The 15,254-nt window shown below is 44.3% G+C and overlaps 2 protein-coding genes across 2 annotated transcripts in view; both read left to right on the forward strand.

Annotated features, from left to right (window-relative positions):
- nek9 (NIMA related kinase 9) overlaps positions 1–15,254 on the forward strand; it is a 129,464-nt gene that overhangs the window by 21,609 nt on the left and 92,601 nt on the right. The gene's annotated exons all lie outside the window — the stretch shown is intronic.
- vash1 (vasohibin 1) lies at positions 223–13,191 on the forward strand. Its single transcript, XM_073927723.1, has 8 exons — positions 223–1,684; positions 3,623–3,711; positions 4,037–4,093; positions 5,795–5,869; positions 7,674–8,055; positions 8,964–9,073; positions 9,673–10,766; positions 10,960–13,191. The coding sequence occupies exons 1-7, from the start codon at positions 1,358–1,360 to the stop codon at positions 9,743–9,745; spliced, it is 1,113 nt and encodes a 370-aa protein (XP_073783824.1). The 5' UTR covers positions 223–1,357; the 3' UTR covers positions 9,746–10,766; positions 10,960–13,191.

The raw sequence follows: 15,254 nt of genomic DNA on the forward strand, positions 1-15,254 counted from the left end.
TCCATTCACCAGTGAACACGGTTATCTTATCTTATTGAGTCCTTGTAATATGGAGTATTTATGCTTCATTATCAGGTTATGCGTATTCATGAAAATAATCGGAATAACCATATTATAATGTTAATTCTTAACTCTGAGATCATGTTGTTGTAATCTCAGTTTTACTCTGATCCGGGAGTCCAGTCCGCAAACAATTCGCGATTCGGCTCGCTCGAATCATTTAAAGGAATCTGTTCACACGAGTCCCTCCTGAACCGGGCGTCACAGTCAGCGTCGGGATAACGGGATCTGCGTTCCGGCGACTGGGCGATGCTTGAGCCGGGAACCCAAACAAACCGCAGTCGCCGGTTCAGCGTGGAGCTGTGCGTGAACGGATAAACAATCGAGCCGGACAGATGAACGGACCGAGCGACCGACCGCGCGCCGATGACGTCAGAGGAGCTTCCGAGCCCGCATTGTCCGCCGATTATTATCAGTCACCCGGTAATTAACGCTCCTCCTGAGATACTTTCACATCCTTCATTGCGATGAGATGCTGATTATCGACAGACGCGCTGTGTTCTGTGTGAGAGTCTGTAATCCTCATCAGAATCAGTGTGTTCTGCTCCTCTGACAGGGTCATGTGCTTTCTGGACTGAAGACCAGCATCAGCGGTGTTTTCCCTCATCCGAGTTCCTCCTGCGGATCAGTGTGTGTGTGTGTGTGTGTGTGTGTGTGTTTCAGACACCCTGATCTGCCCCGGTCATTAGCAGCCGTTCGGTGGACGTTTGATTAATGTTACGTTAACGTTATAAAGAGGTTTTCCTCGTTCCGCGGATTTCAGACATCCACATTCAGGAGATGCTCCATTGTGTCTGTCTGCTGACTGTTCTCCAAGCAGTGCTGATGTTTAAAAACATTACATTAATGTTTCAGAACAACCTTCTGTGAAATCAAAATAGTCTGTTTAACAGTGTTTTTACCAGTGTAATTTCAGAGATGAGCTATTCACCTGCACTAGTCAATCCACTGAAAAAGAGTTTGTTTTGGTCATCATTAATCACAGTCTGAGCATTTGCTTGGAGTAGCGGTCCTTCTGTTGACGGCTTCCATAGCAACTGTATATCAATACCCTTAACCACGCCCCTCTCACCATTAGTTTGCTATGAGGGAATGATACACAAGAGAAAGCCCCGCCCCCTAATATTCCCTTTTAGTACTTTAACAAATAAAGTCGCAGCATCTTCTGGAACACTCGGACTCTAATGATGTCTTGCTGATATGACCATGACTCTGAATGAGCCTGTGAGCTGGGAGGTTTGTTGGAGCGCCAGTCCCCTCTAAATCCCCCGTTCAGGAAGGCTGGTGTGTTCTGCTGATGCCGGTGTCCTGCTGCGGGACGCTCCATCACGGCTCCTCACCCCGGAGAATGGCCCACAGCCGGACCGCAGCCGGCACATGTCTGACCCAGCCGTGCCCCTCGGCGGGCCTGAAGATCAGTCTGGAAGGAGTGGAGGAGCGGGACGAGGAGCCGGAGGATGAAGGGGAGGACCTGCGGGACGGTGGAGTGCCCTTCATCATTAACAGGGGCGGCCTGCCTGTAAACGAGGAGACCTGGGAGCAGATGTGGAGGCATGTGGCCCGCATACACCCCGACGGAGAACAGCTGGCCCGGAGAATACGGGGAACCCGAGACCTGCCCAAGGTACAGATCTAACACTGTCATCTGTTGACTAGTGAGTAGATGAGTTATCCTGTTGAGTAGTGAGTAGATGAGTTGACTAGTGAGTAGATGAGTTGACTAGTGAGTAGATGAGTTGACTAGTAAGTAGATGAGTTGACTAGTGAGTAGATGAGTTGACTAGTAAGTAGATGAGTTGACTAGTGAGTAGATGAGTTGGCTAGTGAGTAAATAAGTTGACTAGTAAGTAGATGAGTTGACTAGTGAGTAGATGAGTTGACTAGTAAGTAGATAAGTTGACTAGTGAGTAGATGAGTTGACTAGTGAGTAGATGAGTTGGCTAGTGAGTAGATGAGTTGACTAGTGAGTAGATGAGTTGACTAGTGAGTAGATGAGTTGACTAGTAAGTAGATGAGTTGACTAGTGAGTAGATGAGTTGACTAGTGAGTAGATGAGTTGACTAGTGAGTAGATGAGTTGACTAGTGAGTAGATGAGTTGACTAGTGAGTAGATGAGTTGACTAGTAAGTAGATGAGTTGACTAGTGAGTAGATGAGTTGGCTAGTGAGTAGATGAGTTGACTAGTGAGTAGATGAGTTGACTAGTAAGTAGATGAGTTGACTAGTGAGTAGATGAGTTGACTAGTAAGTAGATGAGTTGACTAGTGAGTAGATGAGTTGGCTAGTGAGTAGATAAGTTGACTAGTAAGTAGATGAGTTGACTAGTGTGTAGATGAGTTGGCTAGTAAGTAGATGAGTTGACTAGTGAGTAGATGAGTTGGCTAGTGAGTAGATGAGTTGACTAGTGAGTAGATAAGTTGACTAGTAAGTAGGCTAGTGAGTAGATGAGTTGGCTAGTGAGTAGATGAGTTGGCTAGTGAGTAGATGAGTTGACTAGTGAGTAGATGAGTTGGCTAGTGAGTAGGCTAGTGAGTAGATGAGTTGACTAGTTAGTAGATGAGTTGGCTAGTGAGTAGATAAGTTGACTAGTAAGTAGATGAGTTGACTAGTGAGTAGATGAGTTGGCTAGTAAGTAGATGAGTTGACTAGTGAGTAGATGAGTTGGCTAGTGAGTAGATAAGTTGACTAGTAAGTAGATGAGTTGACTAGTGAGTAGATGAGTTGGCTAGTAAGTAGATGAGTTGACTAGTGAGTAGATGAGTTGACTAGTGAGTAGATGAGTTGACTAGTGAGTAGATGAGTTGACTAGTTAGTAGATGAGTTGGCTAGTGAGTAGGCTAGTGAGTAGATCAGTTGGCTAGTGAGTAGATGAGTTGACTAGTGAGTAGATGAATTGGCTAGTGAGTAGATGAGTTGGCTAGTGAGTAGATGAGTTGACTAGTGAGTAGATGAGTTGGCTAGTGAGTAGGCTAGTGAGTAGATGAGTTGACTAGTTAGTAGATGAGTTGGCTAGTGAGTTGGCTAGTGAGTAGATGAGTTGACTAGTGAGTAGATGAGTTGACTAGTGAGTAGATGAGTTGGCTAGTGAGTAGGCTAGTGAGTAGATCAGTTGGCTAGTGAGTAGATGAGTTGGCTAGTGAGTAGATGAGTTGACTAGTGAGTAGATGAGTTGATTAGTGAGTAGATGAGTTGACCTGTTGACTAGTCAGTAAATGAATTTACCTGTTAAATAGTATGTAGACGAGTTTACCTGTAGATCAACAGCTAAAGTCGTCCACTGACTAGTTTGAATCTAAATAGTCATGTCACCATTAATGTTTGGGTGAACTGGCCCTTGTAGACTGACTGAATCAGATGCATGTGGTCATTATTCAGCAAGTTCAGCTGCACCATTACTGATGATGCCTGAAGACCAGCTCACACGTTATGGTTGTTAAATTAGACAAACTAAACATTGTTAGAATGACGTTCACTGAACTTTATTATTGTGTGAAATATATTCTCATAATGATGAAAGGAAACATGATTAAGCCTGATTAAATCCTGTTGATGTCGCTCTGCAGATTCCAGTACCAAGTGTGCCTACATTCCAGCCCAGCATCAGTATTGCCCACCGCCTGGAAGCCATACAGAAATACATCAGGGACTTGCAGTATCCTTTCAGCTGTGTCTTCCTCTGTTTCTGTCTAGCTGATGTTGAAAATCAACATTTAAGCTGTCTGAGATCAGCATGCTCTGTAAGGCAGAATGGATGGAATTTGACCCTGATTAAGCGTGATCGTCCTGCTTTGAGCTTCTGTCAGGGTTTGGGCTCAGTGTAGGCAGATGGAAATAAAAGCGCAGAGCAGAAGATGACAACCCAAACCTCTGCAAATGTCAAGAACAGTGAGACGCTGTGTGTGCTGGGATATGCCGTCCCATGTGAGCGCGCTTCTCCATTGGCAGGCAGTGTGTTTGTGCTTAACATGGTGTCTCAGATACAATCACACTGGAACACAGTTCTTCGAGATCAAGAAGAGCCGGCCGCTCACAGCGTAAGACCATCTGCTCCTCTAATGCAAAGCCTCAGATCCAACACCTGACCCACAGGAGTAGAACAGAACACAGCCATAGATATAAATGTAGATGAAGTCTGAATTATTAGCCCACATCCCTCATCATAACAGTGTTAATAACTCATCTCTAATAGCTGATGTGTTTCCTCTCCTCCATGATGACAGCACATCATATTAGACTAGATATTCTTCAAGACACTAGTGTTCAGCTTACAGTGACATGTAAAGGCTTCACTAGGGTAATTAGGGTAAAGTTAGGGTAATTAGGCAAGTCATTGTATAACAGTGGTTTGTTCTGGAGACAATCCAACACTAATATTGCTGAAGGGGTGAATAATATTGAGCTTAACATGACTTTAACACTATTAAACACTGCTTTTACTCTAGCCCAAATAAAACACATCAGACTTTCTCCAGAAGATGTTTAAAAAATAACAAAATACAAAGAGAGTGAATAATTCTGACTGTCTATAATGACTAATTCAGTACATCTGCAGAGGTCAAACATTAATAACGCTCTTATGAGATTTCTGACATAATATAATGGTCTGGTGGCTTTCATGTTTATGACAGATTTATGACGCATTATGTTGTCTTGGTAACGTCAAGCTGCCATAATAACAACAACATCTCAAACAATGTCATGTTTGCGTTTAAAATGTCCCAACTGAGCGAAAGACACTTAATAACAGTTGTCATGAACATGCATAACATCTCCTGATGATTATAAAGGTCTTATCAACTCCTTCCTCCTGTAAAGTGTTAAAGAGACAGTACACCTCACTCTCCCTCAAGTGTTTCCAAACCTTTATGAGATTCTTCTGTTAAACACTAAAGAAGATATTTAGAGGAATGCTGGAAACCACTGACTAAAGCAAACACTGTGGAAGTCAATGGTTTCATGTTTCCAAACATTTTTCTAAATATCTCCTCTTGTGTTCAACAGAAGAAAGAATGCAAGTGAAGCGTGAGTAAATGATGACTGGTGTTCAGTTTGGGGTGAGCTGGTATTCTGAAAGCCGTCTCATGTAAACACTGTGAACAACAGAGGATTATACAGTATATCGGGCTTGTATCATTCAATAACCGGCCTAATTAATGAAGAGCCAGGAAGCAGTGATGACAATCTGCCCTAAATAATGACATTAGATGCATTCAATATCAGTTCCCAGTGATGAGCAGAGATGTCTGTAACGGCTCAGAGTAACACAGAAGCATACTAGAATAACTGATAAAAGCAGAATAATGCAGATCCAAATCAAGGTGCAAGGTTAAACTCATTGTCCCCGTTAGGAGAGATGTGTTGTTCTGCTCTACATATGACACACTCATTAAAGACCCTAATGCTAAAACACATCCTAATGTAAATACAGGTGCATTATGACGTTCATTCAACACACAATGTGCACCCTTCACCCTCTGTTAGGCCAGTCAGGGATCTTATTCTCTTAACCACCTCACCGTAATTGCTCATTAATCCGTTTAATTGAAAAGATAATATGGATATCCCTCTATATATATCTGCATAATGAGACTCTATATCTTCTGGCAGAATTATAAAACCTGTTTATCTTCAGCATAAAGTTAAAGGAGCTGAACATTCCCTAAGGAAAGTGTGTATTTAGGCGCTCTGCTCTTCATGTGTGTGATGTTGATTGTCCACTGCCGTGTGCTCCTCAGATTAATGGACATTGCCAAGGAAATGACCAGAGAATCTCTGCCAATCAAGTGTTTGGAGGCTGTTATCCTTGGAATGTATCCTTTATTGAAGACTCTGATCCGTGATGATATGAACAGCCTGACTGCAGCGCTGTTATCAAGTCTGGAACTGCTTATATATGTAGTCTGCTTAACTCGAGAGCTTCTGCTTCATTCATCTGTCTTCGCACAAATCTGCAGTGAAATGTGCTACTCAGATCAGACTGACGTGATGAGGGACACAGATCCAGTTTGACAGCTAGTTAGGGTTACTCTCAGCCTCAGGGCGGGAGGAGGAAAACACTGAGCACATGTCAGGCACATGTACTGTATTAAACTAAGACTACAAGACCTAGTTCTGGAAACCCCTGTGTTAGTGTGAACTAAACAAAGGCAAACTGCTGTCCCCACAAAATAACCATCACAAACATGATGAACATCTCCTCTGCTGGAGTCAACGCTTGAAGTAGATTAAAAATGTTTTCACAATCGTCCTCATGCAGCTGTGATGATGTCCTTCCCCTGCTGTCTCCCATAGAGTATACATAGAGCTTCCCTTAGCATCACACTGGAAGATCAAACCTAGGAAGCGAGTACTTTTAAACTGCCTAATACAGAGCCCTGAGGCACACCGTAGTACAGTTACCAGTTCCCCTTTCACACAGGATTTAGAACATCTCAATGCTTCTTTACATGTGTCAGTGCAATTCCCTGATCTGCCCAAGAGAACCACCGCATCTGCAGCACACGCTCATCAACAACATCTCTAGATTCAGTCATTCTCCTTCAGCTTAGTTCCTTTATTCAACTGGGGTCGCCACAGCGGAATGAACCGCCAACTATTCCAGCATATGTTTTACGCAGCGGATGCCCTTCCAGCTGCAACCCAGTACTGGGAAACACACATACACACTCATTCACTATGGCCAGTGTAGTTGATCAGTTCCCCTATAGCGCATGTGTTTGGACTGAAACCCGGAGGAAACCCACACCAACACAGGGAGAACATGCAAACTCCACACAGAAACACCAACTGACCCAGCCGAGACTCAAACCAGAGACCTTCTTGCTGTGAGGCCACAGTGTGACACCACTAAGCCACTGTGCTAGATTATAAAGGCAGTTTGTGTTTGCGCTGTGGTGAATCCTGAACAAATGTTCAATGTCTGCAGGGTTTGAGACGGCTCTGCTGTTGATGTCTGTTTCTGCAAGTCATCTTAAGGACAGGAGGAGGGTTATTGGCAGCAGCAGCACTCTTCGGGTGTCCTGAAGATGTACAGCATTAAGAGCTTGGACAGATTATCGACTCTGAGGGCCAGAAAAGTGCTCTGTGGTGATGCCTAATGGTAATGTAGTGCTGTCAGAGTAAGACTGAGCTAGATCAACAGGAGGAAGATGACTGCATTCCTATGACACATATAGACACATCTCACTGTGTCTCACTGTGGCCTCACAGCAAGAAGGTCTCTGGTTTGAGTCTCGGCTGGGTCAGTTGGTGTTTCTGTGTGGAGTTTGCATGTTCTCCTCGTGTTGGTGTGGGTTTCCTCCGGGTGCTCCGGTTTCCCCCAGTCCAAACACATGCGCTATAGGGGAACTGATCAACTACACTGGCCATAGTGTATGAGTGTGTGTGAGAATGAGTGTGTATGGGTGTTTCCCAGTACTGGGTTGCAGCTGGTCGGGCATCCGCTGTGTAAAACATATGCTGGAATAGTTTACTCTATTGTTCTTGTAAGAGTTATCTGCTAATATAATATAGTGTTTGATGCTTTAGAAGACGCACATGCAGCACCTTCCCCTGTACCTGCTGATCATGTACAGCTGTTTCCCGGTGCCTCCCTTAACTCCTGCGATGGCTCAGTTACCTCACCAACAGCATGCCGAGCGTGGAGCGCTTTCCTCTCAGCTTTAAAACTCAGTTCTCAGGGAGTCACTTCCGTCACATCGTGCTGGGCGTTCACAGCGGCGGTCGCTTCGGCGCTCTGGGCATCAGCCGCCGCCAGGACCTGATGTACAAATCACTGCAGTACAAAACACTGAGCGACCTGCTGCTGGACTTCCAGGAGGCGTACCGCGGCCACTGGCACACGCTCTGCAGGGTCAGGATCGGCCATTACGTGTCCCACGACCCACACAGCGTAGAGCAGATCGAGTGGAAGCATTCGGTGCTGGATGTAGATAAACTGACCAGAGAAGAGCTGAGGAAAGAGCTGGAGAGGCACACGCGGGACATGAGGCTCAAGGTAATACACATTAATCCTGATTAACATAACATAAGTATTGGAAAGGTGATCATTTTCCACAGAACACATATCATTAAAGGTGGTGTTTCACTTGAAATGTCTCACCGGATGTCGGTAACAACCAAAGACATCAAGAAAAGGAAAACAGATCTAATTAGTGTACAAATGAAGTTCTGTGTAATAAAATGAAATGAAGCTGGAGAAAAGTGTTGAACACATGAAGAAGGGCAGGTGTAGTTGTACAGGGAAAGCCCAGACAGCAGCTGAAATCTCTCAGCAGTTCTTCAGCAAAGCCTCTCAGTGTACATGAAGATCAGCTGCTTCAGTCCAACATCTACACCAGCAGGAGGATGAAGATCAAGACATTTCAGCAGGACGATGATCCAAACACAGCCGAGGAGACTCTCAGACGCTTTCAGAGAAAGAAAATCAAGCTGTAGAATGGCCCAGCCAAACACCTGATCCGAATCCAATAGAGAATACAGAATACAGCTCAGGTTTGATAGACCCACAGGATCATCAAGATTTACTCTCTCTGTTGAAGACTGTGAGAAACTCACCCCTGAGCACTGCAGGAGGCTTCAGTCTCCATCTTTAAACTGCCCTAACCACAGCAGCCTTTACAAAGAGTATTAAACACAGTTCAGTAGTTCGGCACGTTCTCCTTCTGTCAGTCTCATCTTATCACACACCACAGTTTATTTTCTGTTGTTTTGTTTGTATGTTTGTATCTACAGCACTGTGCAGAAGTCTGAATGCCTTAAAGTCTACCTGTACCTGTACACATGCCTGATCTGGCCAGGGGAGTGTGTGTGCTCAGTAAAACTAGTGCTGGATTATAAAACAAGCACAGAAGGCCTCACAGTATCGTGCGCTGTGTTTATCCCAGAGGTGTGTGTGTGTTTCAGATTGGTAAAGCAGCTCCGCCGTCGCCCTCTAAAGACAGAAAGAAGGATGTTGGTTCTCCTCTGAGGAACCCGGGCAGCCCAATGCGCAAGAACAGCCAGAGCGACAGACGGTACGCACAGCTTATTCCAACACAGGCTCATTCTGAAAACATACCCCGATATACATTTCTGGAGAGCACCAGTTATGTAGCCAGATGTACGTATGGCTGCATTTCATCTCAAAAGTGAACACTGCGGGGCGGTTTGATGCCGTTCATTTACACGCTACCAGCTGACCGCTTACCTCCATATGGACGGCTTTCCCACTGTCAACAGTTTGTCCAGTGGCACAGGGTTCGATTCTGGTGAAGAATGATTGTAGATAGCAGGTAAGACAAAGAGCAAAAAATAAAATGAAATAAACGAGTAAATAACAGGGTGCAGACATGGTGAAACCTGAAATGAATCTATTTTTCTGGATCGCTTTTGAAAACACTGTTGGTTGGGTTTAGGGAAGGAGGAGGGTGGGTCTGTTGATGGGTCAGTCAGTCGACAGCGTCCTCTGGTGGATTCACGAAAGCAAAAACTGCAAAAAACGTAGCTCCTGAGACGTATTTGGCGCTCTCCAGAAATGTATACAGGGGTACATATCCAGAATGGGTTGGATTATTCACAGCACAGATCGCTTTCAGACACCCAACTGTGTCCTCAGTCAGTGTTATTTTCACAGGCCATCAGTAGAGAAGCGGCCCGCATCAGCAGGACCCGCAGCCGATGTGAACGGGTACCAGATCAGGGTGTGAGAGATTCAGCAACACCCACGAGACGGACTGGAAAAGCATGGGGTTTCACAGAGAATGTGCTCACTTCCTAGGGTAGACATGAACACACTTCTCCTTGAGTGGAGTAGACGCGTCATGAACAGTGCATCATCTCTATATTGATTTCTGCATCACGCTTGTCGTCACATGTATTCTGTAAATACAGCGCAGTTAACCTTTAACTCTACTAGACACTAATGTAGTCCGTTTACTGTGCCTTTGATCAGATTTGACTCTTCTTTAGGCTTTTGTCTTCCGGTACAAGCACTTAAATGAAGATACAGGAGGAGCTCAACATCTAGAGTCTTGTTTTCTGAATGATGTAGTTAAAGTCTGCGTGAAATCTACATTTACATTGTTTGTTTGCTAGCTAGTGAGCATTGTTAGTCTTAATCCACTGAATTTGCTTTAGTTATAATAATGACAATACTGATGATAATTCTGTACATTTCTGTACACATTGTTTCCTCATCCACCACCAGTGTGCAGCATCCACCTGGATGACATGACGGCAGCCATATTGGGCCAGACCGCACACCAGCTGATTGGTGGAGAGGAAGAGGAGACAGAGCGATGAAGCCAGTTATGATATGGGGATGGTAAAGAGGATGGACAGAGGCCAGTGGGCTAATTTGGTCAGGATCCCGGGGTTAAACCCGTACTCCAGGGGTGCCCAAACAGTCCTGGAGGGCCGGTGTCCTGCATACCTAAACACATACCTGACAGTTACTACAAAACCTAGAAAGAGCTTGATTGGCTGGTTCAGGTGTGTCTAATTGGGGTTGGAACTAAGCTTTGCAGGACACCGGCTCTCCGGGACCAAGTTTGAACACCCCTGCCCTACTCCAAGGACATCCTGGGATTTTTACTGAGCACAGAGAGTCGAGACCTCAGTTTAACCTCTCATCTGAAAGACGGCGCTCACTGACCCCTTCACTATACTGGGGCATTAGGACTCACACACACCCACCCCCTGCTGGCCTCACTAACAACACCTCCAACTGTAAACTAGTGTTCCCGTGTGTTCTCCCATCCAGACACTGACCTGCCTCAGCCCTGCTCAGCTTCAGTGGGGGGCCGTGTGAGAGTAGAGAGCGAGCTGCTGGTAATCTGCTCATCTTCACTCAGAATGTGCTCTGGAACAGCAGTCCCGCTCTGATGATGTCAGTTTGACGGATTGGGCAAAATTTGCTTAGTCACACCCCTCCAACCATTACATAATCCCGCCCCCTACTCAACATTGGTTAAATTCGCCAGCTTACTGAAATGACAGCGTCAGATATTTAAAGGACACTCCAATAATAATTGGAAATATGCTCGTTTTACAGCTCCAATAGAGTGAATCAGTTGAGTTTTACAGTTTTAATCCATTCAGCCTATCTCCAGGTCTAGCAGGTGCACTTTTAGCTTAGCTTAGCATAGATCATTGAATCGGATTAGACCATTAGCATCATTCGTTCCCAGAATTGTCCTATTTAAAGCTCGACCTCTCTGTTGTTATATTGTGTATTGATATGAGCAGAAAGCAAGACTGTAGCTGGATCTTCATTTGGTAATGTTCAGGCATCAGCGCATGATGTTCATGTGTGGTTCATGACGAGCAGCTCCTCATCTCCACCTCCTCAACTGAGCTGGTTAGATTTGGCCGGATGTGAGCGGTGAGTTGAGTCCGTGGTTTCCTCTTTCTAGTGACCGTCTGGTGTTTGTGAGGTGCGCAGCAGGGTTCAGCACTGACGTCAGTGATGTTGTGGATCAGTGTACAGGGTTCAGTAGATGGATGAAGGCAGCCCTCCAGCATTTTCCTGTTTAGATCCTTGATTGTTTTAAAATTTCTTGAAAGACTTGCTCAAACACACACTACACACACACACTACACTACACGCACGTCAATATGACAGACACATGAAGCCCGTTCCATCCTCCCCTGCAGAAATACATTTGATCATGCAGTGCCCTGCTCTTGCTGCTCAGACACTGATTTTCTCTGTGCTGTTTGACCTGAGGGTATCACTACACCTGAAGAGGTGTTCATAAGGCTGTCATGAACTATAATCCTGACACATCATGAATATGAAGAGATTTTCTACAACTCTTACTAGGTTTAATTGGCTCAGTTATGTCCTGTGAAATACTGAGATTAGTTTGATAGAGGACTTGATAACTTGAGATAATTTGACATTACCAAATAATAACTCTTATATAGTGAAGACAGTTTCAATGGCTTCATGGAAATCATGTTTATGACAGATTTATGACATTACCAAGACAACATATCTTGCCATAAATCCGTCATAAACATGATTTTCATGAAGCCATTCAAATTACAAAGGTATAACAGATGTGTTTATCTTGACATCTGCAATGGTACAAACTGAATTTGTGATTAATATTAATAACGCTGTTATAAACTGACAGTTTCATTCATTCATTTTCCTCCAGCTCAGACCCTTTATTTATCAGGGGTCGCCACAGCGGAATGAACCGCCAACTATTACACAAAATGTTTTACGAAGCAGGTGCCCTTCCAGCTGCAACCCAGTACTGGGAAACACCCATACACACTCATTCTCACACACACTCATACACTACGGCCAGTGTAGTTGATCAGTTCCCCTATAGCGCATGTGTTTGGACTGTGGGGGAAACCGGAGCACCCAGAGGAAACCCACACCAACACAGGGAGAACATGCAAACTCCACACAGAAACACCAACTGACCCAGCTGAGACTCAAACCAGCGACCTTCTTACTGTGAGGCCACAGTGCTGACCACTGCTCCACCACACCACCTCCACCTGCAAATAGAAGTGATCAGAAAAATGACAGAGTTAAAGTGGCCTCACGACAATCATGTTTATGTCAGGTTTATGACAAGTCATGTCAAACAATGTCAAATTTGCATTTAAAGTGACATAACTGACACTTAATATTCTCGACACGTGTCGTGACCGCCTTATGAACACTCTCTTCAAGTAATTGTTATCGACCTGAGAAATAACGTCTGAGGATAATTCCATGTGGACTCTACATGTGTGCTGTTCGGGCTTCAGTCTGTTTTATTAGAGCTTCAGGATGAAGTTGTTAGGTCGTATATTCTGCCCACACACACACACACACACACACACACACACACACACACACATACCTATTTACACACACTGCAGCCAAACGTGGTGCACTATGAAGTGCACACTAGACAGAGACGCTGATGCTGGTGCTGTTACTGTTCTTACACTCGTGGCCGGTCATCATCCGGTCATTAGAGGAATCATCCTGCCGTGTTATTAATGAAGCGTGTGTGTGTGTGTTTGACATGCGTTTCTTATTTCTGTGAGTTCACTTTGACTGTCACAGCACTGGAATGTCAATGATACACACTTTCACTCGAAATGAAATGTACAATAAATTGCCTACACAGCTGAACAATGAGACTGATGTTGGTTTCGTTTGTGACTCGCTCACACCGCAGATGAAGAATCACGGCAGACATTACCATGTGCAGAGCTGTCATGTTCAGTGTACGCTGTTCATCTGTAGCTCAGACACAATACTTTACAACATTACAGCAGGTGAAGGCATTTGCAGACTTGAAATCGCCGTTTTCTTTTAGGATATCTGTAGAAAAGTCAACGAGAAAGCAAACGAGTCCTGCAAACACTCAATAATCACTGTGTGTTTCTCATCTGGGAGATCGTCCTCGCGTTGATCAAGACGAAGCCTTCAGGTAACAGTTTAATAATAATTAGTTTTGACTTGTTATGCCTTCATTTGTGTGTCAACATTTTGAGATGTGTTGAATTCATGTGAAAGATATCGCATTTCCACTTCCCTCATTCATGTTCAACTGGGTAAGGGGTTAGGGATATAGACCCCAGACCAGACACGGGCAGGCAGAGAGGTTTAGCTTGGCGTGGGGATCGTGGATCGGGCTGTGGCAGATAGTGGGGAACTCAGACTCACACACAGGAACCAGAAGGGGAAACCAGAGCAACCAATACAAGAGCTGGCGGGGCAGGAAGCCCGGGCAGTGCTAGCAGGGGTTTGTGATTGTGAGATGGAGTCAACACGGCAAATCTAACCATCCAGGCTAGCATCTGCTGTAATGTGTCCACCAGGGCCTGGAATGGATGCAACTGCACAGAGTGAAGTGAGAGTGCATTCCTCATGGAGCTGTGTTGATCAGCGGTGATGCGGGGCTGGTGTGAAGCTGATCAGTGCTCAGGGTGATAACGTGCAGGGGGAGTCTGGTCTGACTGTTCAGCAACTATTACTATTAACTGAAACAACAAACTTAAGAAAAGAGTTTATTCGTGTAAAATGACAGACTTAAGAACAGTTCAGATTCTCAGAGTGTATGAGGGGGTGCTATATGAGTTTTGGGCATCATCATAGAAGTGTAAACGATGAGTTAAAACACGGGAGAGATGACACACATGATGTGTGCATGATAAAGTACAGTAAGGAGAGTTTATAGATGCTGATCTCTCCTGGAAACTGGCACGATCCGCTGTAGATTACCAGAGATTACTAGACTAGAGACAACAAAACAAAGCTCATGTATATTCCAGAAGGATTAAACGCTTCAGAATCCTCCAGATGTTCAGAAGAGTAATGCACAATGCTGAATCCTACAGTGTGGGTGATGAGCGGTTCCCTCTGCTGGACACAGATCAAAATAAACTCTCTATAACATGACATATTCATCATATAAACACTTACATTAGCAGTAAATATAGACGCTGTAGTGCTATAAAGGTTTCACCATGCCTGAATAATAGATCACACAGAGATTGATATACTGTTCGATTACTGTAACCGCGAGTCTTGCTTAATATGAAGTGAGAGACTAGAGTACATGTACACAGAGAGTCTCCACATAACCTACATGTACACTACAGTTTTACTATCAGTTTGGTCACTTGCTGACTAGAATGTCTGCACTGTAAAAAATCCAACTTGCACATTGTTAACTCAAATCAAAATTGTAAGTTGGGTGGACATATTTTGAGCTCAGTGTTGAGTTTACTTTTAAAAATGAGTTAACTGAAGGTTTAAAACTGGTTTGTTCAATGAAAGTAAATACTTAAGTTGAGCAGACTTTACATTTTGAGTTGTTCACTGGATCATCTACTTCCCGTCTTTGCACATGCTCAGTCTGTCTTCGGGTGCCATTTTGCACGAGGTGTCCTCTCACCAGCAGCAGCTGCCATCTCCTGATTCAGGTAAGCTTTGTTTTAGCTTTATTATCAAAATTAATCTAAATAGCGTGCAAATCTAAAGTAAAATGTAATGTTATGTTCCCAAAAAACTAAGTTACATCGTGTGAAGATCATTTCTGACAAGCTCGGGCTAACAAGCTAGCCACCTGTGAAGTTTGCTTCATTTGAAGGACTGTTTAACGTTCATTTGCTTCTTAAACTGGAGGGAAATGTAGTGAAATATTGTTGTTGCAAACAGACATATCTGAGCGGCCGGTCACCACTGTATTGTTA

The sequence above is a fragment of the Danio rerio genome, chromosome 17 (assembly GCF_049306965.1).
Source record: "Danio rerio strain Tuebingen ecotype United States chromosome 17, GRCz12tu, whole genome shotgun sequence".
Classification (NCBI taxonomy): Eukaryota; Metazoa; Chordata; class Actinopteri; order Cypriniformes; family Danionidae; genus Danio; species Danio rerio.

Excerpts from the sequence above, each read along its gene's own strand:
- vash1 (XM_073927723.1), top strand. The coding sequence starts at position 1,358 with ATGCCGGTGTCCTGCTGCGGGACGCTCCATCACGGCTCCTCACCCCGG. Across the intron at positions 8,056-8,963 it reads CGCGGGACATGAGGCTCAAG|ATTGGTAAAGCAGCTCCGCC; the intron begins GTAATACACATT and ends TGTGTGTTTCAG. Across the intron at positions 9,074-9,672 it reads AACAGCCAGAGCGACAGACG|GCCATCAGTAGAGAAGCGGC; the intron begins GTACGCACAGCT and ends TTATTTTCACAG.